We start from the raw sequence: 25757 nt of genomic DNA on the forward strand, positions 1-25757 counted from the left end.
CAGAGAGTGACAGATGTCCCCCACAATGTCGCCCAGCAAAAGCGGTAAAAATCAACCTTCTAAATACATTATCCTTGATAGGAATACAGATAAATCGGTATTTCTGGTCACTCTGGCCCCCGTCCCGATGTACGTCACTCGTTCGCTGTTCGTGCGTCAAAGCTCCATTTTGCACCCAGGTGACAGCGTAGAGAACGTAACACACTTGGTGCAGCAAAGTTTCGAAACAATTTTGTGCTGTGCTGCGGCCTTCGGTCGCATATTTTAACACCCATATTTCGCTGGTGCGTGTTTTCTAAACCAGCGCTCTCACCGCATCGTAGTGCATGAAGATTGCAAGACACGGTGGCTGCTAACAAAGCAACCATTGGTGTGCGCGGATCACAACAACTCCGTCCGAGCGGAGATTTCACAAGGTCGTCGCGCTGGACGTGTTTTTGTGCGGGCAAGAGGTGGAAAGAGTGAAAAAACTGCGTAGACAAATAGCGAGCGAGCGAGCGAGGGAAGGTTGCTAATTCTCCATCGTTCCCCGAGTAGTGTTGCGGAAGCAGAAGAAACGTCCCTTGCAAGAAGGCCGCCCGGATTGGAGAGTGGAAAGGGACCGAGCGGGCCAGGTAGGATTTTGCATCCGTGCCAGAACGATGCTGGCACCGCTGCGCGTAGTAGTAGCAGGTTTGTGCTTCAGCAACCGAGCATCGACCGAACGTCACCGTCGAGCGCAGTAAGGCGCCGTCGGTGGTAACACCCCCGGAACACCCATTGTCCTGATCCACCTTCGGTATCTGAACCGAAGCCAGCCCCCGTTTTCCGTGTTCCGAGGCGTACCAACAGCACGATGGAAGGTGACATTTGCCGGGTGTGCCGCTGCGAGGCCCAGTCCGACCGGCCCCTGTTCCATCCGTGCATCTGCACCGGCAGCATCAAGTGGATCCACCAGGACTGCCTGATGCAGTGGATGCGCTACTCGCGCAAGGAGTACTGCGAACTGTGCGGGCACCGCTTCTCCTTCACGCCGATCTACTCGCCCGACATGCCGCGCGTCCTGCCGCTCAAGTACGTCGCCAAGGGGCTGCTCAGCTCGGTCGGCAGGGCGGTCAAGTACTGGATACACTACACGATCGTGGCCGTCGCCTGGCTCGGGATCGTGCCGCTGACCGCGTACCGCACCTACCGGTTCCTCTTTTCCGGCTCGATCGAAATGGTCCTCTCGCTACCGATCGACATGTTCTCGACCGAGAACATAACGATGGACGTGTTTAGGGGCTGCTTCGTCGTCACCTGCACACTGTTTACGTTTATCGGGCTCATTTGGCTGCGGGAGCAGATCATCCACGGTGGCGGGCCGGACTGGCTCGAGCGGGACGATCCGCAGGTACCGGAGGCGCCCGCCAACGGCAATGCCAATGCCAATGTGCACCCGGCCGAAGTCGTAGTGGACGATAATGATGCTGCAAATAACAACAACAACAATGATGATAACAACAACGAGGAAGATAATAACAACAATAACAACAACAATTTTCTCGACAACAATCTGCACAACAACCGGAACGCGGCGGACGAACCGTTGCTGCACGGGCAGCAGCAGCAGCAGCCAGACCCGGCACACCAGCCGCAGGAAGCGAATGAAGCTCCTGTTGTACCACCGGAGGCGGAACCGTTGCGCCGTCGGCCAGTACCGCCCCGGGCGGCCAACTTTGGCGAACCGCCCGCCGACAATGTGCCAATCGATCCGGCGGAACCACCGCCACCGCAACCGGCGCTAGCGGACGAACCGCCCGAAGCGGCCATCAACGAGCCGGGCGACGGTGAGGCAGCGGCCGACGAAGCCAACTGGAACCCGATGGAGTGGGAGCGGGCCGCCGAAGAGCTGACCTGGGAGCGGCTGCTTGGCCTGGACGGTTCGATGGTGTTTCTCGAGCACGTGTTTTGGGTCGTTTCGCTCAACACCGCGTTCATCGTGCTGTTCGCGTTCTGCCCGTACTCGATCGGCAACTTTCTGATCACGTTTCTGGGCATCAATGCGCCCGGCAAGCAGCTGACGTACTTCCACGGGCTGCTCACCACCATGCTCGGGTACTGCGTGATCGGCATCACGCTGGTGAAGCTGCACGCGATCGCTCGCTTTCTGCGCTGGCGTCGGCAGCGGCGCATCCTCGGGCTGTGCTACATCGTGGTGAAGGTGTCGCTGCTGTCCGTGGTCGAAATCGGCGTGCTGCCGCTCGTCTGTGGCTGGTGGCTCGATATCTGCTCGCTGCCCATGTTTGACGCCACGCTGAAGGACCGCAAGGCGAGCTTTAAGGTGGCGCCCGGCACGTCCCTGTTCATCCACTGGATGTTTGGCATGGTGTACGTGTACTACTTTGCCACGTTCATCGTGCTGCTGCGGGAGGTGCTCCGGCCCGGTGTGCTGTGGTTTTTGCGCAACCTAAACGATCCCGACTTTAGCCCGATCCAGGTAATTTAAGGGCATTTTTTGGCGGGGATTTTAGGTGAAAAATGCATTATTTTTCTCTGCCTTTCCTGCAGGAAATGATTCACCTTTCGATTCTGCGCCACACGCGCCGCCTGATATCGTCGGCCACCATCTTCGGGTCGGCGGTGCTGCTGATGCTTTGGGCACCGATCCAAATCCTCAAAACCTTCTGGCCCACATTCCTGCCCTACACACTGTCCGGTGATTCGGAGGTGAACGAGCTCAGCTTGCAGTTGCTGTTGCTACAGGTAACCTTTCGACGTCGCCCTCTTTTTTGCCAATTATTCTATATCCATCTTCTTCTCCTCCAGTTCGTGCTGCCCAGCTTCTTCGAACAGTCGCACACACGGATTTGGTTGAAGGGTTTGGTGCGCATCTGGTGCAACGTGGTGTCGCGCATGCTCGGCATCAAGAGCTATCTGCTCGGAGCGGACCCGCAACCGAACGAGGACGATGCTGCACCGCCACCCCGGCAGCAGCCGGACGCAGGTGCCGGGCTGGCCGCCGCCCATCAAGCCATCATGCAGCGGGACGTACCGGTCGGCTTTCAGCCCTACGAACGGCCCAAGTTCTTCGCCGTGCGTCTGATCGGTTTGCTGGTGCTGATGTGCATCAGCTTGGCGATCGGTTCGCTGGCCATACTGACCATCCCGGTCTGGATCGGGCGCTACGGTATGGCGCTGGGGTCGATAGGTTCGTCCAACATTGCGCCACCGCCGAGCGCGGTCAGCAGCACGGGCACGGAAACGCCGGCTCGGCCACACGAGCTGTACACCGCCGCCATCGGGATGTATCTGTGCTGGCTAATTTCGCGTGGCATCGCGCTGGCCGTGAATCTGGTGCCGCAGGGTCGGGCTGCCGTCATTGCACGCATCAAGCACTGGATTTCGATCGGCACGTCGTACGCGCTGGCCATGTTCGTGTTCGTCCTGATGCTCGGCGTGATTCCGCTCATGTTCGGGCTGCTGCTGGAGCTGGTGGTCGTGATACCGTTGCGCGTGCCGCCCGATCAAACGCCGGTCCTGTTCCTCTGGCAGGACTGGGCGCTGGGCGTGCTGTACACGAAAATTGCCTGCGCCCTCACGCTGATGGGACCGGACTGGGCGCTGAAGCGCGCGATCGAGCAGGCGTACCGGGACGGGCTGCGCGACATCAACCTGAACTTTATCGTGCGCGAGCTCGGTATCCCGGTCATTACCTGCTTCGGGCTGGCGCTGGCCGTCCCGTACGTGATCGCGCACTCGATTCTGCCGGTGTTCTTCCCGAACCCGCTCACCCGCACGCTCATCTCGCGCCAGATTTATCCCTTCTTCCTGCTCATTGCGTTCGTGATCGGCATAGTGGTGCTGCAGGTGCGCCAGTTCCGGAAGCTGTACGTAGCGATCAAGAACGACAAGTATTTGGTCGGCCAGCGGTTAGTGAACTACGATCATCAGCGTAAGAAGAGGCGCCCGTCGGTGGTGGCGACTGAAGCGCAAGAGGCTACCGGGGCGGCGACAGCGGCGGCGGCGGCGGCTGCAGGGGACACCGGAGGTGATGCGGCCCGGTCGGCCAGCGATGCCGCAAACCCCCCGTCCTCGGCGATGGAACCCAACAACGATGGTAGTACGGCTGAAGCGGCGGCGGCGGCAGCTAGCGACGAACCCGGCAGCACCAGTAGCCGGATCCGTGTCGCAATGGAAGCTGTACAGTAGAAGGAGTGAACAATCATGCAGTGTGTGTGTATGTGTGTGTGTATGGGGCGTGTTACGATATTTTTAATATGCTACCTTAGTAGAACTACACTAACCCATTTTCCTCCCATTTTCCCAAGCCCCCGCTGATCTGGAACATTGGCACGCATCGTATCCCCGCGCTCTATTCGTTAATTTAGATTGCAATTCCCGCCAATACGGCCAACATTCGAATAAGCTTTCGTTTTAACATGCTGCAAAGCGTCAGAAAAAGTCAAAAAGGCCCCTCATTATCATTTGTGATTAATTTGTTTTTTCAAACTGACCAAATTTACCCGGTGCAATAGTAACAGCAAACACGTACCTTCATCCTTACAATGCAAATGTAAAATTTCATTAAAAGACACTTGTTTCACTCGCTGCTTCGTGCTGCGTTGCGGCCTTGGTGGGACACTTTTGTTGGTAGAAAAAAAACACGCATCTATTCCCCCCGTATTTATCCGATTTTGTGATAGTAAACCCCCCCAAGCTCCTCCACCCTACGATGATAACCACCACACAGTGTGCTGCTAGCAATCGTTTAACTAGTTTGTTTTTTCAATTTTTAATAGATTATTTTATAGTACATTGTAGTTATAGTTTACTCCTTTACTGCTGTATAGTTGCGCCACAGTTCCCTTGTTTTTTGTTTTTTTTTTCATTGCGTGTGTTAGGTGGGGTCTCAAAAAAGGGGGAAATGTTATTAGGGCTCAGTCTTTCCTTCTCCGTCACACACTCTTTTGCTTCACTGTGGCTGGTAAATAAGGGGGGGCAGCCTGGAGTGTAGTACCGTGAAGATCATCCTCCCCATCCCCCCTCTTCCGATGGCCAGTGGAAGGATTGAACAACGAGAAGCAGCGGACTGAACGATTATTCTGTTCTGGGAAGGAATTGGAATTGGAGGCAGGAGAATAAAGATTCGGTAAGGTTTTGCGGCAGTGCGGCAGAAGCGCCAGTTAAGAATTTAGCTAAAATCTGTAATATATCTTCATGAAATAATAAAAAAGAAATAAAGAATACTTTAAGCATTTATTTCGAGCATTGCAGTGTTGGTTGTTAAGAGGGACTTATATTGCTAAATTGGTAGCTGGTGTAGAATCAAAGCTTTTTCGATTTTGAGGTAGCTCCGATCTCGAATCTGCTCCGAACCGGGAACTGTTTCAAGTTTTTTTAACCGATCTTTTTTCACTGACATTTGAATCTACAAAGGCAAGCAAAACGTCAAACGAAACAAACAATCACAACAAACAACAAAGCAGAGTAAATTTGTCGGAACTTTAGGCACCACGAGAAATGCCCCTCAAATTAGTTAAATGTTGAATGAAGTCCGAACCCATTTACTGACCCCATCATGTTCACCGAAACCACCATCGATCCCGATCCTCGCCAACCCGCCCGGCAATCGTGTGCCTTCCCCACGGTAACCAAACCTACTTTGATGGGATTTTTTAGCCTCAACCAAGAACGGCAATACGATGCATCCGCCGCCCAGCTCAAGTACCTAACACTGCCCCGCGGCACTTCGCTAACGGAACTGCGCCTCGATCTGAACGAAGGCTTCGAAACACACCACCCCAAACCGGACAGTACGCAAGAGGAACGGATCGACATGCTGCTCACCTTCATACGCCGCAGCTCCGATCCGCGACAGCTGTGGATCCCACAGGAGAACGGCCAGCTACGACTGAAGCACAACTTTGTCTGCTTCCGCGGGTTGCTACGTTTGCTCGCCTGCACGCCGTACGAGTGGAAAACGCCGTGGATTGTGCAGGCCATCCGGTACCGGGGAACAATTTACCTGTGCGAAAAAGCTACCCCCGAAAAGGAGCAATCGGTGCGGAATGAAACGGAGCAACAGAAACGGTTCTGCTATTATGGATTTAAGTTCGAACAGCACATACTAACGCAAGAGCCGGCTGTTGAGCCGGACACTTCGGCACCGGTACGGTTGGGGGAGGAGTTTTGCGCCATGTTCGACACGACACTGGCCGGTCATCGGTTGCTTTACGGGGCGGAAATGGATGGGATTGTGACGGATCGGCCGCTCGATCGCGAACGGGTCAGTGTGGATGAGCTGCGCCGGTGTGAGTTCGTCGAGGTGAAGGTAAAGCGGCGCGAAACAGCCCAACGACAGGTGGACAATTTCTATCGCTTCAAGACGAAGAACTGGTGGTGTCAAAGCTTCCTGGTGAACGTGCAACGGTTGGTGGTGGGTTTGCGGGACGATGCCGGCATTGTGCGGGAGATAACGAACGTGCGGCTGAATGACCTGTGCCGCCAATCCGCCCGGTACTGGTCACCGGCCGTTTGTATGGACTTTTGTGCGGACTTGCTTTCGGAGATGGTGCGGGTGCTGGGACGGACGGATAGCAGCCGGAAGGTGTACCAGTTTGAGTACGACGCTCGGCAATGCAGACGCGTACGGTATCGGGTGCTGGAAGGGGAATCCTTCCTACCGGACTGGTACACCAAGTATGTTGAGGAAATGCAACCGAAATGGAAGGATTAGCATCAAGTTTCGCATTGACATAAACGGATCCATTCCTTTTTAAACTTACTACAGACATATCGCCTTTTATTTAAACAATCTCCCATCTGTTTTCCACTACCCCGGGCCGCCCTAATTCATCTCCGAAAGTCCCGGTCTGAGCTGCTGATACTTTTTCGTCGGTCGGAAGTTTCGCTGCTGCTGCTGTACCCGACCCCCGCGCGAGTTGTAGCTGTCGGCCAGATTGCTGTTGTTATCTTTTCGCTGCGCCGTCGACACAATCTCGGAGCAAAGTATGCTGTCCAGCGTATCGTTCACTATCTGCCCATTGGTTTCGAGGTACTCGAGCATCCGCTCCAAATCCTGCAAGCTGCTGCTGGAGACGTTCGCTTCCTTCGCCTGCTTCACCGCTTCCTGCACCTTCTGGATGACCTCGCGGCAGTACGTTTGCTGCTTCTCGAACGGTCCCTTCACCTCCAGCACCGAGCGAAAGATCGGCACCACATCTTCCAGCCGGCCGAGCGCACACAGGGCCAACGTTTTCAGCTGCCGCACCGTCACGTAGTTACCCTTGGCAACCGTGCCCAGTATCTCCACGGCAATCTCCGGCCGACCGTTGTTCAGCGCAAGGGCAGCCGCAAACGCCGTTGCCTTTCGCATCGGCACATGGCCGACTGCGTTCAGCTCCTTCCACAGGTCCATCGCGTACTGGAACGCTTCGGGCGTGCTTTCCTTGTAGCAGGCGGCGAACGTGAGCGTGATGCAGTGCTTCGGAAACCGGCCGCCCTGTATCTGCCGGCTCTTGATCGAATCGAACAGCTCGCGCACCTCCCGATAGCGGCCCTTCTCGTACAGCATATCGCCCAGTATCTGGTAGCTTGTGAGCTGGTCGAAAAATCCATCCCCCCCGGCACCCTTGAACAGGTCGAGGGCCAAATCGGCATCGCCCAGATGGTGACAGGCGCGCATAATGACCGGCCCGAACACGTAGTTGCCGAAGCGTAGCTCCTTTCCCTGCTGGTTGTACCGGAGGATTGTGTCCTTCAGCAGCTGCTTGTCTTCCGGCGTGTTGTCGATCAGGTGGATGATGTTTTTCAAATCCTCGGTAAAGATCATGTTCGTTGCCGAGCCGGACACAAAGTCGCGCATTTTGCGCTTGAAGTTGTCCACGTTGTGCAGGTGCTGGGTGCGGGTTTTCTCCCGGTACGCCTCATACCCTTCGATGCCGAGCGCCGACGCAGAGTAGAGACTCCGGTACTGTGCTGAACCGCCTGTGGGAGGTGACAAACATGTGATGGTTGTACGGCAACCGATGGAATTGCAAGTTGCTTCCTCTCAAACTTACATGCTTTGGTGAGTGCCGTCAATGATTGTACACTTTTACGAAACATTTTTGCACTTTTGTCAACAATTTACGTACGGATGGTGGGACTAGGTTTTCCTATCTTGCAATCGGCATGGAATCACATAACCACTTTCAAGCGCACATAACCTTACATACAATCAACAACAAACATGACGGCAATAAACAAAAAAACACACAAATGTCAATACTCGGCTACAGCAGCGGTTACACGTAGCCTGAGAACCATACTGGATTTCGCAAGGATATGTCATCATATACACGCTACGAGAAAATTGCAGAGAGCATGCGAACTTTTTAGCAAATAAGTAAAGGCTTCCCAAGTACCACAAATCCACTAAACCAGGGGCCTCCAAACTTTTCAGCTCGCTGGCCGCATTGGTTCAAAAATAACTATGTTGAAGGCCATATGACGCTACCTTTAACTGATGAGTGAACGTTTAAATCTCGTTTTTATAACAATATACTAACGATACCTGTACAGCTTCGTGTTACTAAAGTTTGATTTTTGTCTAAGAAAAGTAAAAAATACAATTTTATTTGTAAAAGTCAAAATAACGTAATATTTATTTTCCCAAATAGCCAGAATTGCTTAAGCAGCTCATTTTGGCACGCTAAAGATCGCTGCTCTAATTCGCCTTTTGCAGTAGATAAACAGCATCAAAGTTCTATGTGGGCCTTTCAAACAGCGCCTAAGCAGCTTCCTTATGCCACGATGCCAGGGATTATTTTTCTTTGTGTTTTATTTTCAAGCAAGCGTCATCGATGAAATAAACAACAAGATTTGTTTCGTTTAAACACATATGTATATTTTTCAATCTTTTGTATTGATGATTACACAAAATTTGACACAATTTAATGATAATTCACAATCACTTCACTCAATATTCATTCTTCAATTAACGAATCTAACTTGTGCAGCAGCAATGAGATTATTGCCGGCGTCCGTCTTTGACACTTTGACAAGAGCCACCTCCCAAATAGCCAGAATTGCTTAAGCAGCTCATTTTGGCACGCTAAAGATCGCTGCTCTAATTCGCCTTTTGCAGTAGATAAACAGCATCAAAGTTCTATGTGGGTCTTTCTAACAGCGCCTAAGCAGCTTCCTTATGCCACGATGCCAGGGATTATTTTTCTTTGTGTTTTATTTTCAAGCAAGCGTCATCGATGAAATAAACAACAAGATTTGTTTCGTTTAAACACATATATATATTTTTTAATCCTTTGTATTGATGAATTACACAAAATTTTACACAATTTACTGATAATTCACAATCACTTCACTCAATATTCATTCTTCAATTAACGAATCTAACTTGTGCAGCAGCAATGAGATTATTGCCGGGGTCCGTCTTTGACACTTTGACAAGAGCCACCTTGTACCGATGTCATGCATTAAAACGCTATAAAGTTCCACCAAGTTCAGTACCCTTTCTTAACAAGCCTTCAAGTTCCATCATGAACCCTACACATAGTGCTAATCAGCCGCAAAGTTCCAAAGAGTACCATGTGTCTGTTAAAAAGCTCCATAGTTCCGCAAAGTACCGTCTATCTCTTAATCAGCCACAAAGTACGACATCGGAACGATTTTTCGTTAAACAGCCCTAATTCAGCTATAAAGTACGAGCTGGCTATTTGGGCTTGTACCGATGTCATGCATTAAAAAGCTATAAAGTTCCACCAAGTTCAGTACCCTTTCTTAACAAGCCTTCAAGTTCCATCATGAACCCTACGCATAGTGCTAATCAGCCGCAAAGTTCCAAAGAGTACCATGTGCCTGTTAAAAAGCTCCATAGTTCCGTAAAGTACCGTCTATCTCTTAATCAGCCACAAAGTACGACATAGGAACGATTTTTCGTTAAACAGCCCTAAATCAGCTATAAAGTACGAGCTGGCTATTTGGGTTAACTCTGGCAAAGTCATCGTGGGCCGCATTATAAGCTCTTGAGGGCTGCATGCGGCCCGCGGGCCGTAGTTTGGAGACCCCTGCACTAAACGTCCAATAAATGGGCCCTAACCGGCTCAAACTCTCAACCTAAACTGAATGTAGAAAGACTTCGTTTAGCAGACGGCAAACGACCCATGCTTTCTAAAAATAGCAAAAAAGCTGGTGGCGCCATCTGTAAGTGAGATACCCAACCAGTGCAACTTTCTCGCTTAGACAGCTTTCTCATTCCCTCTTTATGGTTTTGCATTTAAGTTATGCATCGCTAGAACTAGAGCGGCGATACGATTGTTTGAATACTAAACTCCCATTTGTACATAAGCAAGTAATATTTGAGTAATGGTCGATGGTGTTGATACCCATGTATCTGACCACACGACCAATCCCATAGATTTTTGCTCGGAAAGTTAAAAGGCTATATAGGTCATAATTAGATGAAGCTTGTCGAAACACATTGCAAGAAATGGACAACAATATAATGATGAGTTGTAATACGCTATCTATTAAGCAAACCAATGAAGCTATGGAGCTTTCGTTTTTTTTTTCTATGGATATTTTATTTTCCGGTCGTTTAAGCTTAAATTATGGCGCTTGGGTTGTCACGCCATCTGATGGTAGGAGGTCAGTGGAGCTAAATTTTAATGGAGCCTAATCGATTTGGTTTTTGAAATTATGTTTTTTGATGTGATCAGTTTATTATGCAGAAAGAGACACCAATAAAACGATGAATGTAATAAGGCTTCTTTTAACCAAAACTCAAAAGCCCCGTAGCTTTACTTTTTTTAGTCGTTTAGCATTAATCAGTGTTGCGTGAGTTGTGTCGTATGATCCTTCAGATTTTTGAAATTTATCTCTTTTTACCATTTCGGTCGCTTGTTACATATTAATCGTTCTTTAATATTTTTTCAGTGATACACTTTGCTGAAAGTACTCCGGGAGATCTCTGTAAACCACAATCATCATACATTGACTAAATTCGTGCGTCAACCGTTTTTCCGTTGATTTTAAACGTGATTTGAAACTTGCGCGTTCTTGTCAAATCTTGTATAACGAGCTATCCTGGCCGAACCTTTGAATGAGCGAGACAACTGTCGTGCTGTTTGGGCTGTTGCTACGCACTAAACAGAGACAATCAGCGATGAGTAGGAACAAGAGAGAAAGAGAGAGAACGTAGGAGGTTCAGGAATGACAACTGTTAGCATCTCTCTTCGCTCGCATGATCTTTTGGTCTCCAGAAAGTTGAACCGAACGGACGTGCGTGCGTGTGTTGCGTGGCGTTGAATTTGAAACGTAAGTTGCTCTATTGTTTGTTGATTAACCGAAATTTGAATTTGTGGGCTGTACCGCAGAGTGAAGAGGGGATTGTGTGTGTAGTGTAACAACTACTTGCAGAGTAGGGCTTCCTGAAGCGTGCCAACGTTTGTGTGTGTGTGTGTGTGTCGGTGTGCTTTCTACCACCATTCTTCTTCCGCCAGTGATTTCAATCAGCGACGATGATCTTCTTCAGGTGAACGTGGGTCGAAACACATTTCTCCCCGCTGGAGCGTTGAACACGAATCAGTGCAATGGCCGTATGTACGTTGCGCGAAACGAAAATCAAATTGTGTTACTCTTGAGAGAAGGAAGCCTCATTCCTCATGCGTTCTATTGCCATGATGGTGGTGGTGGTGGTGGTTTTGTGATCATATCAACGGTGGTGTAGTAGTAGCCAGCGGGGTGGGTTTGCGGTGGCGTGCGACGAAGGCAGGTGGAAAAGAATTGCGAAAGAAGGTGAAGCGACACGACACGAAGCAGGCGTACAAAGCAACCGGTGATGGCGCGCGCTCCCGTGTGTGTGTGTGTGTGTGTGTGTGTGTGTGTGGTGTGCCTTCTATAGGTAAAAGCGCGTCGGTGCGGTTGATGGGGGAAGAAGAAGAATAGGCCAGGTAGAAAGATGGGAAACTAGTTTGTACGTTCGAAGGTGGTCGTGTGTGTGGTGGTGTGTTTAAAGCTCGTTTTCGTCGGTTCTTCTTTCTCTTCCGCTCCCTTGTGTACCTTGGATGCGACTTGGTGTTGGTGTGGTGGGCTTGCTCTCCCCCCCCTAGGGCTTGTGTGTACAACAAAGGTGTGCGGCGAGAGAGAGAGAGTGAGAGGGGAAGTAAGAAATCGACGCGTTAGTACCTGAGAACCGGTATTTTGGAGTGAAGAAGAAAAAGAAGAAAAAGGAAGCAAACAAGAAGGTGTAGAGGTAAGCGCTGCACAGCGCTTTCTTTGTGTGCGCTGTGTGTGAATGTGAGGAAAGAACGTGAGCTAAAAAAGCTGCCTCTGTGCTTTTTTTTAGAGTATGTGTATGTGTGTGTTTACGCGTGGCTCTGTGTTACCTGTGCTAGCAAATGCATAAGAGCATAAAATATGTTTGGTGTTGCTACGTTGAGCCCGTGGCGGTGGTGTTGCAAATAATCGTTAAACCCGCTGATAACTGCACAATGTTACTGTACTTGTGCTTGCGGAAGTGTGTTTGTCCAGTGCTCTTCCACTATCAGCTCGAACGATGCTCGTCGCGATCCATCATAACACATCGAAGCAAATCGAAGCATAATAATCATTTTGAGTGAGTGAGAGATTGCAGTACGAAGTGTTCCGTGTATCGATCATCACAAACCCGCCGAGGCTCTACAAAAGGTCGCCACGGTGTGTGTGTTGTGCTAGTGACGTAGATCACAAAACAAAAACGTATTGTTTCTCCCTAGACACAAGACGATGACTCATCCGCGCGTATGTCCAATCAGAATTCATCTCAATAACGTTACAGAGTGTGTAGTAGTAGGCGCTTCTCGTTCCTTCTCGTTACAACGTCGTTGCCCGGGCGCAACTGATCGTCTCCATCTTGGCATGCCGTTTTGTCCGAGGTCTTGTGTCTTTCGTGGTCAAAAAAAGATTAAATTCCATCCAACGACAAGGGGCCGTCATGAAGAAACAAAAAGTTGAGCGTTAAATTCGAGGTCAATTCCCTCGAATTAATCGACACACGCTGCGTTTCGTGTGCACGAAACTTGAAAGTTCGCTCTGTGTGTTGTGTTCCTATGTGTGCGTGTGTGTGTGTGTGTGTGTTTGTTTAAAATGATGTTTTGTTTATGTCGCTGCCATTGCTTCGCTTGTTTTGTGATGGCACTGTTGCGGCGGGCCTTCCAACAATTGCAATGATTCATGTTTGTGCTTGCGTGAGAGCGAAAGAAAAGTGTCTACGTGTGTGTTTGTTCTAACGTGTTTTTGATTTTTGTCTCATTTTTGCAGGATGTTCAGCTTAAAGTGAAGTGTGCTTAGCAACGGAAGCAGTGTTGTGGGTTACTCTTGGAACACGGGGAGAGTGGTGCAATGTGGAAGAGCAAAAGGCAGGAGTATTATTCACCCAGCGCTTAAGTGATCGGTTTTTGTGCTGGAAACACATATACACATACGTGCGAATATTGGCAGCTACTTGTTGGAGGTATGCTGACCATCTATGTGACCCCTTTTAGTGTGTGATTACAGCTACTACTGGGGCGTGCACGTGTGTGTCGCCCCTTTCCGGCCCTGTACGTGAGTGGAATAAGTGACATCTAAAGCACACACAGGCGCAAAGGCGCCAGCAGCAGCAACGACGACGGTTGGCCACGTTTACCAATAACGATCGCCATTAACACACCAGTGCTGTGAGACCGGAAGTGAACTAACTGCATACGATCAGGTTTTGTCGCGTTATCGCAGTGTGTAGGTGTGCTACTACAGTGTAGTTCGCGTATGGATCGTTCTTAAAGACAGGAACAGTGGAAGTCAACAAGCAAACAACACAACACAACACGACGACGACACCGTGTAAACTTCCTGTGACCAGACGGACGTCGGTCGTGATCGTGTGAAGCGGAAGATCTAGTGTGCACGTTCAGGCGAGCATAGAAAGGTAAGCTGGGAGCGCCCTTACCCCCTCAAATAGGGATAAGATGACTTCTCTCTCTCTTTCTCTCTCTCTTTCCTCTTTGTTGTCAACAAAACCATTTCTCTATGTGTGTGTGAGTGTTCCGGTGGTGGTACCGGAAAATGCTGGAAGCGACGGGAAGTCGAGCGACGATCCACTCGTTCTGCTTTGGTGTGCTCCATTTTCCATGGTGATGATTTTTGTCCCGTATAGTTGTGTAGAGAGGCCGGAAGTGTCGGGGCTAAAAGTAGATTTGAAGATGGCAAGAAGGTTAATCCTCATTTCGCTCGCCGCTGTGTCTGTTTGTCTAGCGAGATGTGTGTGTGTGTGTCGTTAACAATTTTTAAAGCGTGTCAAAAGCCATCCGGTTAGGCAGGGCGTCATTCGTGTTGAGTGACAGTGTGTTGTGTACATAATGTTATGGTACCTAAACCATGACAAACAAATACTTAGGTGGATGACCCAGTCCAATTAGAAGATCTTCTATGAGTTACGGTGGTCAAAGTGTTGGTAGAGTGCTGAATAAATAATGTCTAATTAAGATGGTTTCACCGAATAATGTTGAGTTCATTGTTGAAATGAAGTCATTGGAGGTTGAAAATTTATTCTATTATCCTCTGATTGTAACCACCTCCATGTCGTTGTCGTTTGTCTTCACATATAATCCAATCTAATAGCTATCGATCGTACTCATTTTTTGTAACGGTTTGTTTGAATTTGAATTTCTGTTTCGTTAAATTGGTTGATAAAGAAGCTTGATCGAAACGACATTCTACCTTGCTCGCTTTTTTTTGAACGCATAAGGCCTCGCTTATCAGCTGAACGTGCTTGTGTGTATGTGTGTGTGTGTGGCTTCCAACAACAACAAAAACATCGACAAAACAAAAGTAAATTTTAATGTTCAGTGCGAAATAAAACAGACTTCCTATGGCATGAGACTGGCCAGGTCACGATAGATTAAATGTCTTGACGTTAAGGTGTAGGAACGAAGCGATACGGTTCAACTGCCATTACGCAACAAAACAAAAAATGATGGACGACGTGTCTGTCTGCACTACTAAATCCGTGAAATATGAAGTAGAAAAGGAATGATGGATTAGTCGTTAATTAATTTCAAATATCGATTCTCTATCCTCATCAACTGATCAGTGAAAAAATAATCCCTAGATATCTGCATTTTTTTTTATCGTCATTCGTCATTGCAGAGGAAAATCACTTACCTAATTCAAATAATGAAATCCATCCTGGATTTTGCCATAAGGTGCTGTGCACTCATCCGCCAATGTGACTGGTGGTGCTGGGGTGAATATTCCTAGAAAACGCCAACAAAACTGATAAGATAACAAACAGTACAACCTTGCCGTAATGGTGGTTGCAGCGTAAGCGACTAACTGCAGGCATGTAACAAACATCGTTAAATGAGCTGTAATTTTAATTGAACTTATCTTTGCTGCAAAGTACTTTGACGAAATATGTTCTATCACTTAGAAGAATTTCACTGTACACTTTTTATTTTCTAACAAAATATTGATTTTCCTACAATTTAAACGCTTGCGCTTTCACTCGAACAATGATCTGAACACTACTGGTTCTTGTTAAAGAATGGTCTGACCAACTCCGACCCGTTTTCAAAGTTTTCAGTTCTTCTCGGCATTCGTACAGTGCCGTACGAACGATTATCTTATCAAATTTGATAAAACAATAAATTCGATTAGATTAAATTAAATTAACGTTCATTTGAATGGCGGCTTTGTTTCTAAACAATCCATGATAAGGTAATAATCCCAAGAAACAATTATATCGCGATATTGTTTCTTCTTTTGCTCTTTCTTAGAGGGAAACGACGTAGTCAAGATATTCAAGGAAGCAACCAAGCTTCTTTCGCTTCAAACAAATGCCGCACATACACACATATGGCACAGAACAGCGGGAGAACTCTGTTGCTGCTGTGTTTATAGTGCAATGTCTATGGAATCGATTTAACGATGTTTGTTGCACCAAGCGAAGTAAGAAGAGAAGGTCGATCGGCAGCGGTATTGTTGTGTTTTGTTGAAGCTGTAACTTGTTTATCTTCTGCACTTTAGCTTCTAACACTACTTTACTAAACGGAGCACCTAGGGGCCCCGCGGGAACGATGGTTGAAGTGTGTGTGTGTGGTTCGGGCTGGGTTAATTAGCCGTACCCAAGCGGGAGTTGTTCGCTCGTAAAAACTGTCGTAAACTTGTTTCATAATGTTTGGCACAAGTGGTTGCACTACGTGCAAACAGCATCCGGGTAATATTTTGCATCCTTGAGACAGAGAGAGAGAGAGAGGGAGAGAGTTTTATTTCATACAAAACAATTGAAAAAAAATCACCATTTACACCATCACCTATGTTTTTACCCATGACTATAAGAAACTTTAACAACAGTACGCTCCAGCAAGTTTATGTTTGAATATTAAAATTGTCGGCATTTTAATTGAGAGACTTGTTGTTTTATGGACATTCCCATAATGTCCTTGGTTTGAAGCAACACAAACTCCGGTTCGATCAATTGCAGTAGATCTTCAAATTGACCAACTGTTTAACATTTTCTTCACCTTATTTTGCAAAGCTTTACTTGATTAGGCACTCAACTCCGGTACAAGGAAGTGAGGATGCGCTAGCTTTGCTATTAGAAAACATTTATATTGTTCATATACCTAGTAGCATCTTCCGCGTGTTGATAAGAGATGGTCATTAAACCTTTTGTGTGGTTGTTGTCGGGAGTGTGTTGGCTGCGTTAATCAGCCTCATTATACATGTTTCATAATACATCGCTTACTCTTATCAGCAAAGATAGACAGAGAGAGATGCCTTGGGGACAAAACTCGTTCGCTTATGCACGCTTTAATGACTTATCATTTTTCCCTTTTTTTTAACATCTTTCAGATGCACGTTCGTCGATTGTCTCTGGTATCTTCTTGGCAGTTCGATTGACAGAGTTGTCGAGCACAACGAATCGGTGCGTGTAATCTGCCGATCAACAAACAAATAACACAAACCACACAACGACACGAAAGGAGTTGACGTCTACGGGGAGCCGTCGGTGAGCAGTCCCCCCACAAAGTACTCCCATGCCATGGTAAGCCGAGGCAGCACAATGCGTCAACCGATGGCGCTATTTACTTTACTCGCACTAGCGACGTACGGCCTCAGCTTGATGTCCACGGTAGCAAGTGTGGCAAGCAGTAGCAGAGGCAGCACATCACAGCAAGCGAACAGTGCCGCTGAGCTGCATCGATTAGGTGGTGTGAGTCAGCTGTATGACTACCGGCGGGAACTATTGTTGGCCGGTGGAGAGCGAAGGAAACGTAGTGCCTTCAGTACACTGTACGACACGGGCAATACACTCAGCGTGAACGAATATGGCGGTGGGCCGGTCAGCGGCGGTAACGTCGGTAGCGGCAACGGTGGCTCTTCCAGAGAGTCCTACGTTGGGCCGGAGCTTTTGCGTGACAATCGCAAACCCAGCTTCGTCGAGTGTGACAGCTACAAGCCGATGCTGAAGGAAGAGCAGCCCGTTGGTACGCCGGTACTGCGCGTGACGGCGTCCGATCCAGACCCGCGGCAAACGATCGAGTACAGCTTCGTGACAACGCCCGGCGAACGGGCACGCTTTCGGATCGATAAGAGCACGGGCGACATAACGACCGCTCACATCTTCGACCGAGATGAGCCGATCCGCGAGAAGGAGATCTACATCACGGTTCGTGCGACCGATAATGGACGTCCTCGGTTGGACGATGTGTGCACTTTCAAGGTGACGATTCTCGACATTAATGACAATCCACCCGTGTTCGATAAAGTACGCTACGAAGAGTCGGTGACGAAAGACATGAAGGCGAACCTGCGAGTTGCTACCATCTCGGCGACGGATATGGACGACGGTGATAACAGTATCATCAAGTACGAAATTGTGCAGCAGAACCCTGACAGTAGCTACTTCAAGATTAACGAGAACAACGGCCTCCTTACGCTTACGAAACCGGTCGATCGCAGCCCCGGGCAGTACTATTCCATCCGCGTGCGAGCGTACAATGTCGATCCACAGGGTGAAGCCGTGCAGGATGCAGAAGTGGATGTTAAGGTACGCGTCGTGGAATCCAACAAGCTGCCCCCATACTTCACCAAGGTGCAAGCGGCTGCACTGGTGTTGAACGAGACATTCAAAAACTACACCGAATCGTTGGCAGAGTTCGAGGCAGAGTCCAACATCCCCGAGAAACCGGAAGTAATCTTCGAACTGATCCAAGGACGTGCTGAGCAGACGAACTCGAAAAATACATTCCTGCTGGAGCAGATCAACAACACTGCTTCGATCAAGCTGGGAAAGACACTCGATTATGAAACTGTGACGGAGTACACGCTGACAGTGAGCGTCAAAAACTCGCACGATCTTGTGGCGGAAACTGTGCTGAAGATTAAGGTACTGGACGAGAACGACATCATTCCAGTGTTTACGGAAGTGACATCGGGTACGATACCGGAAGACGAGCCACCCGGCACTCCCGTGATGCAGGTACGAGCATACGATCTGGACGGCACACCGGCCAACAACATCGTCTCGTACAGGTTTGACGATGAGAACCAGCAACTGTTCCACATCGACAGTCGAACGGGAAACATCACGTCGCGGGTGGAGTTCGATCGAGAGGCAACCGATTCTTATCATTTGAAAATCATCGCAGAAGACAACTCTCCGTCGGCGCTGTACCGCAACGGCAAACCGAACAGTATCTCTCAGCTGTTTATCATCAAGATCTCGGACAAGAACGATCACCAGCCGAAGTTCGTGAAGGATCACTTCGTGGCGGAGAATGTGCCGGAGGATGCGAATATCAACACCGTGGTGATTGAAGTGACGGCTCTGGATCAAGACACGGCCTCGCTCATCACGTACAGCATCATCGAGGGCAATGTGGGTGATGCGTTCAAGATCGATGAAAACACCGGCCGTATCTCGGTAAACAGTCGCCTCGATTACGAGACAATCCGTGAGTACATGCTGATCGTGCAAGCGGACGATGGGATCTTCCAGGACAACGCAACAGTCTCGATCAAGATCGAAAACGTCAACGATAATCCACCGCGCTTCATCGATCTGCGCAATGTTACGATCCAGGAAGAGACCATTCCGCCCGGGTGTATTATGACCATCCAGGCGTATGATCCAGACATCGAGAATCGAGACGAGCCGCAGCACATTCGCTTTTCGTTTGTGAAGGAACAGGAAGATCTGCTCGAGATCGATGATACCGGTTGCCTTCGGTTAAGGAAGGCACTGGATCGTGATCCACCGCAAGGCTTCAAGAGCTGGCAGTTCATCATCACCGCGACGGATGAGGATGGTGCGGGCAAGAAAACGCCAGCGACTGTAAACATATTCTTGGAAGACATTAACGACAACGCACCACGGCTTTCGAATGCAATGCCAGTCGTCTGGGGTGAGAATCGTTCTCCTGGTTTGATCGTACGACTGACGGCAGAGGATGTGGACGAGGCGCAGAACGGTCCACCGTTCCATTTCAGTATTGATCCGAATGCTCCGTATGAGATTAAGGAACGGTTCCAAGTCCAAAACGACGAGCTGTACGCGTTGGTTGAGTTCGATCGAGAGGAGCAAAAGGAGTACCGAGTTCCAATTCGCATTAGCGATTCTGGCGAAGAACCCATGAGTGACGTCAGCATCCTGCAGCTGGTGATTGGAGATGACAACGACAACGAGATGAGACCAGGCGAAAGTCGCATCTTCGTGTACAACTACAAAGGAGAATCACCCAACACGGAAGTTGGACGCGTGTACGTGGACGATCCGGACGACTGGGATCTTCCAGATAAGACGTTCATGTGGGATGATGCTACCCGTCATCAGTCGGTGGACTTTTTCGACCTAAACAGGGACACTGGTATGATCACCATGCTTCAAGGTACACGTGGGGGAGATTATGAGCTGAACTTCCACGTGATTGAGCAGTCGAGTCATTTCCCGCGCCATAATGTCACAGCCAAAGTGACGGTAACGGTGAAAGAGATCCCGGAGGAAGCCGTTGATAAGAGTGGATCGATCCGTTTCCATAATGTAACTGCGGAAGAGTTCGTATCGCGCACACCTGGTCAGCTCACAACGCCCAAAGATCGACTGCAGGCGAGCATTGCAAACACGCTCAACGTTAGCCGAGAGAACGTGGATGTGTTCACCGTTTTGAAGCGCGACAATGTCAACGGAACCTTCCTGGACGTTCGGTTCTCGGCCCATGGCAGTCCTTATTACGCACCTGAACGTCTCAACGGAATGATGGGCTATCGGCTCCGTCAGTTGGAAGAGGACGTAGGCTTTTCGGTGCTGATGGTGGGCATTGACGAGTGTATCGAAGAGGGTCGCAACTGTGAGCTATCGTGCAAGAATACGCTCTACAAGTCGAACGTCCCTATTGCGGTATATACCAACACCAGCTCGTTTGTGGGTGTGAATGCCTTCGTACAGGCAGAGTGTGTGTGTGAGGCTCCATCGCCGTCGCTCACATGTCTGAATGGAGGTTTCTTGGTGAACGATCGCTGCTCCTGTCCCGAGGGCTTTGAAGGTCCTCACTGTGAGATGCTTGGCATCGGGTTCTATGGCAGTGGATATGCGCTTTATCCTCCGATCAGTCCTTGCAACATGACGCGAATAAGTGTAGAACTATCACCGCAGCAGGAAGATGGCTTGGTGATGTACATTGGTCCACTGAACTATAATCCTCGTCTGCCTGTGCAGGACTTCTTGGCGTTGGAGCTCGTGAAGGGACTCCCTGTGTTGCTGCTCGACTACGGCAGTGGTACCATTCGTATCGAACATCGGCATCGATTCCCCCAGGGCAAACCATTCACCGTAGAGATCGTGCTGCAACCGCAGACAATCGAGATGATCGTCGACAACTGCAAGCTGTCCACGTGCATGAGTCTGGATGCGCCAAAAGGACCAAATCGGTTCCTAAACGTAAACGCTCCACTGCAACTCGGAGGAGCTGCAGTCAACCTAGACTACCTCGGATCGCTGTTCAACTGGACGTACGTGCCACAGGACAAGGGTTTCAGTGGCTGCCTGCGCAATCTCACCATCAACGAGCGCACGTACGATCTCGGTCTGCCCAGCCTGGCAAAGAATGCCGATCCGGGTTGTCAACGCTCGGTTGCGGTCGCCGTGTCGTTTGGCATCGATTCCTACTTCCTCATTGCAATCATCGCGTGCATAGTGGTGCTGCTCATTTTGCTGCTCGCCGTCGTCGTCCACAAGAAGCACCAGGACGGCTGGCATGAGAAGGATATGGACGACATCCGGGAGACGATTATCAACTACGAGGAGGAGGGTGGCGGCGAACGGGACGCCGAGTACGATCTCACCGTGCTGCAAGGTCCGCCGATCTATCTAGACAAACCGTACGGCAGCGAGCTGCGACAGAAGGAGGCAAACACCGAGGTGCCTGATATTGGCGCGTTCCTCACCGACAAGAAGGACGCGTGCGACAAGGATGCGGACGCGTATCCGATCGACGATGTGCGGCATTACGCGTACGAGGGTGACGGCAACAGTACGGGCTCGCTGTCGAGCCTCGCTTCCTGCACGGACGAGGGTGATCTGAAGTTCAACTATCTATCGAACTTCGGTCCACGGTTCCGCAAGCTCGCCGACATGTATGGGGAAGAACCGTCCGACACCGACTCGAACGTGGACGATGAGGAAGGCTGGAGGATATGAGACGAACGCACGGGGCATGAAGAAGGTGTGTGATAAAAAAACGAACACAACTGTGTGCACAGTTTATGGGTGAGCGTGGAATGGAGTGAACGCGATAACGAAAGCATGCAAGCGTATGTATAACCGTTTTCCTAATCAAACCTAGCGATAGACGATCTTGTTTTCTCTCTTGTGATGATCTTCCGTTCGGTAGTACTGAACCACCGTATCTCAAAACATGCAAAACCGAAGAGGACAATCTGCTGTAGGACAAACACATAGGTATTCTAAACGTACACCTCGAAGCGCAAAAGTCACGTTAGATCGAGCGAGGGGACAGTGTGGGCTGGTTCAGCTCGGCCGGAATAGAATTTTGTCTGTTCTGGGACGTACGGATTTTAAGAAAACAGTAAACATCGATTCAGTTCCTACGGGCCGCAAACGTTTCTGCGGAAATTGCACGAGTCATCCTGCTGCCCTAAATCAGGTTAGTTGAAATAGTTATGAGCTTAACTCTTGTGTCAAAGATGTATAAGGTAGCAACATATTTATTCCTTCTCGGAGCATTGCACAGTAATATGAGCTTGAGCGTGCAAATACCACAATTTCTCTCGGCTTCTGTCATTTATGTTTCCTCATCTCGCCATTAGTGGGTGCACAAATCCGTATTACTGCTCCCCCGAGTGAGTCAAATGTCATGACTCCGTGAGTCAGCTCTATTTCCACGCAAACGTATCAAGTCCAAAAGCTTGCAACGCTTCTTGCGAACTCCCCACCCCTACTCCCTGCTACTGATGTGGTACGCGTGGGTGATTAATAGTGCAAACCTCAAACTGGAACATCCAGACCAACGCGAACAAAGAAGGTTCCTTTGCTTGCGGGATGTTTTTTGTTGTTGTTGTTGTTGTCCAACATAAGGGAGAATTTCCTTTGGACACCTCGCGTGTGCTCGCTCTCTCTCTCTCTCTCTCTCTCTCTCTTCTACGCTTTTCTTCATACTAATGTTATTGATTACCTTCCCCCCCCCCTTTACTGTCTTCGTAAAGGTTTCCCCAAGCAAAGACCTTAAGCCGGTTTTTGTGTGTTGTTACTGTTATTGCTTTTTGGAATCAAAAGGAAGGGCTCGCACGACGATGACTCATAATGTGCAATCGGCTCGTAGTAACGGTGCGATATCATCGCCATCGGCGCACCATCGCACATACACACACACACACTGTACAAGAGGTGCGATGATAGAGGTTTTTGCTGTTTTCTCACCTTATTTTAGACCCTTTAGTGTAGTATTAGCGGCGCGGCACTAATAGAGATGATTGTTCAGGACTATCTGCGAAGAATGAAATTCAACGACTAGGAACTATGGTTTAGAACTTCTCAAAAGCAAGGAACGGATGCTTCGAGTGGGAAATGGAGTAATAGTGTGGATTCTTCCGCTTTCCGTTCGTTCATTTTAGGTTTCGTTATCCAAATTATTTTTTGTATAAGATTATTTCTATTCCGTTACTAATTTTTAGCTTAAGAGATAGTATCGCTAATGGTTAGGAGGATTAAATCGACATTGTGGAGAAGGGGGATACGTGAACATTTACTGTAGTAGAGGGGGTATACAACATGCAACCGAATATAAGACTTTTACAGAACGAAAATCAAAAGAAGTAAACATTTTCCAATGTGCTATCGAGAGAAGAGGAGTGATGGTGTGTGAGTGCACATCATGCTTGTTGAAGAGCAGGTTATTCTAGCATTAAATAGAGAATATGCGGAGAAGCATTTAAGCATTTAAGGAGTTCTCACGGATCACGACAGCGGGAATGGAAGATAGTCGCTAAGGTTAGATAGTGCTTATAGGAGGTGAAGTGGGGGAAACAAAAGTGTGTTATTTTAATTAACAAGCGAACCAATCAATGGCAAACACACGAGATACACAGAGCATTGGGAATGAGAAGAGAAAAAACGTATTTACATCTGACCGAGCATAATGTGTGTACTTCGAGAGGCCACAATTTTAAAGCCAATTATTTGATACCGGAGCGAAGGAGAAGGAGAAGGTGGAGTACAGATCGAAATATGCCTTACAAATGTACCATAGCAAAACGGGAGGGAAAACGAATAATGTTGCCTTATTCAGCTGTGTGGCAGCTCCACTGCCGCGGTGCACCATTTTGCATTCAAAGTGTCCTCGCACAACGGTTGTGTTAGCACAGGGGGCGACAGGCAAGATCGAATCGAAGTCGTATATATTTTTTGTGTATTTATTAGCTAGATGAATCATATAACACGGCAGCAGCTCTTAAATAACGTGATAAACCGAAGGAGCAAAGATTGCGAACAAATAGGGAAAGTTGTAGGTTGTATAGAAGGAAAAAAATAACTGAAAAAGGAAAGATCACATGCGTGATGAGATATGAGATGTTGATCTCGTCCCCGAAGCGAACAAACAGTCCCGGAAAGTAGAGGAGTGTGTTCTTCCGTGCTTTTAGTTTACGTATGTGTACAGTCAACGATTTTAATTTTGTTCTTTGCTGCTAGGAAGAAACGTACTGTTTCAAAAACATACAAAAAAGAAAAGGAGAAGGACACATTATTACGATTAAGAATATTTTGCTAGCAACAAACCCCTCACATTCGAACCCCACATAAGACACAGAGAGAAAGGGTAGTACGCGTTGTATAGCATCGATTTTAATTGCGTAAAAAAGACATTGTAAAAGAAGCGCAACGCAATGACGATTGTGGCAATGTGGTGATTTGTTTGTTGCATCTCCTCCCGTCGATAATTTAATACAAAACCTCTCAACAAACGGTTAGACTGCCTAAAAAAACAAGTAAATATCTTAGCTAACATTCCATACATTATTAACTCGTTTTTGTTCGCATTCACTTATGCGCCATCCCTACTCTCTACCATTCAGTATCGAAACGAATGCGCCCGTTTTTGTTGGGCTGTGGTTCGTGCGAAATTTAGCCAGAAGTTTAGAATCTCTTACACATATAGACACTTCGTTTTCGTACCATATATCTCTTCTTCTCTCTGTCTGCCGGGAATGTTTAGTTTTAAAGTCCCCCCCCCCTTTATTCTTTGGAACAAATCTCACTACAGCACACTCCAAAAGGGGATGAAGCTAGTTGTGTTTTAATGTTGCTTCTTGCCCGTTGTTAGGTAGTAATGTAACGAGCAGGAAGGAAACGAGTTGATTTTACAATAGCCAACCCATCATCGGCAGTCTACCATCGCTTTCCCATCGTGTAAGCTAGGATTCGATCCGTGTACGACAGATTGTGCATTCTCCAATAAATCGCACTATGTTTGGTTCCTCGGGAACCACGACATCAATGGAGGGAGATTTTATTTGAGCAATAATTGTTTGGTGTACTTTATTTCTGTTTTTTGTTTAGGCTGACAAACATTGAGAAAATTGCGCTACATTTCAGGCTAACCAACATCCAACTGTAATGACTGTACTGTATTGATATACAAATTCGTTTTACATGATAATTTCCCAATGTGATCAGCTGCACCATCTCTTCATCTCGCAATGCATCAAATGTTCTTCAGAGAATCAAAGGAAAATAAGAACTTGGAGATGAAGACAGTGAAAGGGAAATCAAATGGCACTAGAGTCTTGTTTTGGTATTCTTGATTGAATTCTCATATCACGTTCTCTTTACAACAAGACCTAGCATTTACGCTAAATCATAGACCTATTGTACTGCTGCTCCTTTTTGTAGGATATTTCTCGCTCCCCGAAAGAACCTACAATGCATTGCTGATTGGCTCTTTCTCAACGTGCCCTATTCCTAAGGATTTTATTAAATAAAAAATACCCTACAAAAAAGCTGAACGGTTGATGGACGGGTGAAAGAAACTGAAATTGATCTACTTCTTGAGCCCAGCAAGCAGCAAGAATGAACTCTGCCGGTAACTGAGACCTGACGAGAAGCAGCTTGTGATGACGCTTTCAAGTGTACTTGAAAGGGACGGAAACCCCGATCGACGACTAATGGTGTGCTGTGCCCGTGATTTGGGTATCGCTCACCGAGAGTACTCCAGCATCTTTCACCGTTGCAACGATCAACAACACCGAAAAATCAGTTACAACCC

At 48.3% G+C, this 25757-nt stretch overlaps 5 protein-coding genes across 5 annotated transcripts in view; 4 read left to right on the top strand and 1 right to left on the bottom strand.

Moving 5' to 3' along the window:
• The window catches only part of LOC120951731 (uncharacterized), a 218876-nt gene that overhangs the window by 92089 nt on the left and 101030 nt on the right, over nucleotides 1–25757 (top strand). The gene's annotated exons all lie outside the window — the stretch shown is intronic.
• Nucleotides 177–5220, top strand: LOC120947716 (E3 ubiquitin-protein ligase MARCHF6). Its single transcript, XM_040363314.2, has 3 exons — nucleotides 177–2458; nucleotides 2530–2724; nucleotides 2788–5220. Exons 1-3 carry the CDS (start codon nucleotides 836–838, stop codon nucleotides 4168–4170), a joined length of 3201 nt encoding a protein of 1066 aa, XP_040219248.2. The 5' UTR covers nucleotides 177–835; the 3' UTR covers nucleotides 4171–5220.
• LOC120947718 (decapping nuclease DXO homolog) lies at nucleotides 5422–6745 on the top strand. The gene has a single exon (XM_040363316.2). The coding sequence runs from the start codon at nucleotides 5540–5542 to the stop codon at nucleotides 6695–6697; it is 1158 nt and encodes a 385-aa protein (XP_040219250.2). The 5' UTR covers nucleotides 5422–5539; the 3' UTR covers nucleotides 6698–6745.
• Nucleotides 6730–8195, bottom strand: LOC120947717 (pentatricopeptide repeat-containing protein 2, mitochondrial-like). Its single transcript, XM_040363315.2, has 2 exons — nucleotides 8022–8195; nucleotides 6730–7947 (listed from the first exon to the last, which is right to left on the bottom strand). Exons 1-2 carry the CDS (start codon nucleotides 8065–8067, stop codon nucleotides 6809–6811), a joined length of 1185 nt encoding a protein of 394 aa, XP_040219249.2. The 5' UTR covers nucleotides 8068–8195; the 3' UTR covers nucleotides 6730–6808.
• On the top strand, nucleotides 10614–25016 carry LOC120947469 (DE-cadherin). The gene is made up of 3 exons (XM_040362826.2): nucleotides 10614–11274; nucleotides 13258–13903; nucleotides 16831–25016. Exon 3 carries the CDS (start codon nucleotides 17021–17023, stop codon nucleotides 21674–21676), a length of 4656 nt encoding a protein of 1551 aa, XP_040218760.2. The 5' UTR covers nucleotides 10614–11274; nucleotides 13258–13903; nucleotides 16831–17020; the 3' UTR covers nucleotides 21677–25016.

The sequence above is a fragment of the Anopheles coluzzii genome, chromosome 2 (assembly GCF_943734685.1).
Source record: "Anopheles coluzzii chromosome 2, AcolN3, whole genome shotgun sequence".
Taxonomy (NCBI): Eukaryota; Metazoa; Arthropoda; class Insecta; order Diptera; family Culicidae; genus Anopheles; species Anopheles coluzzii.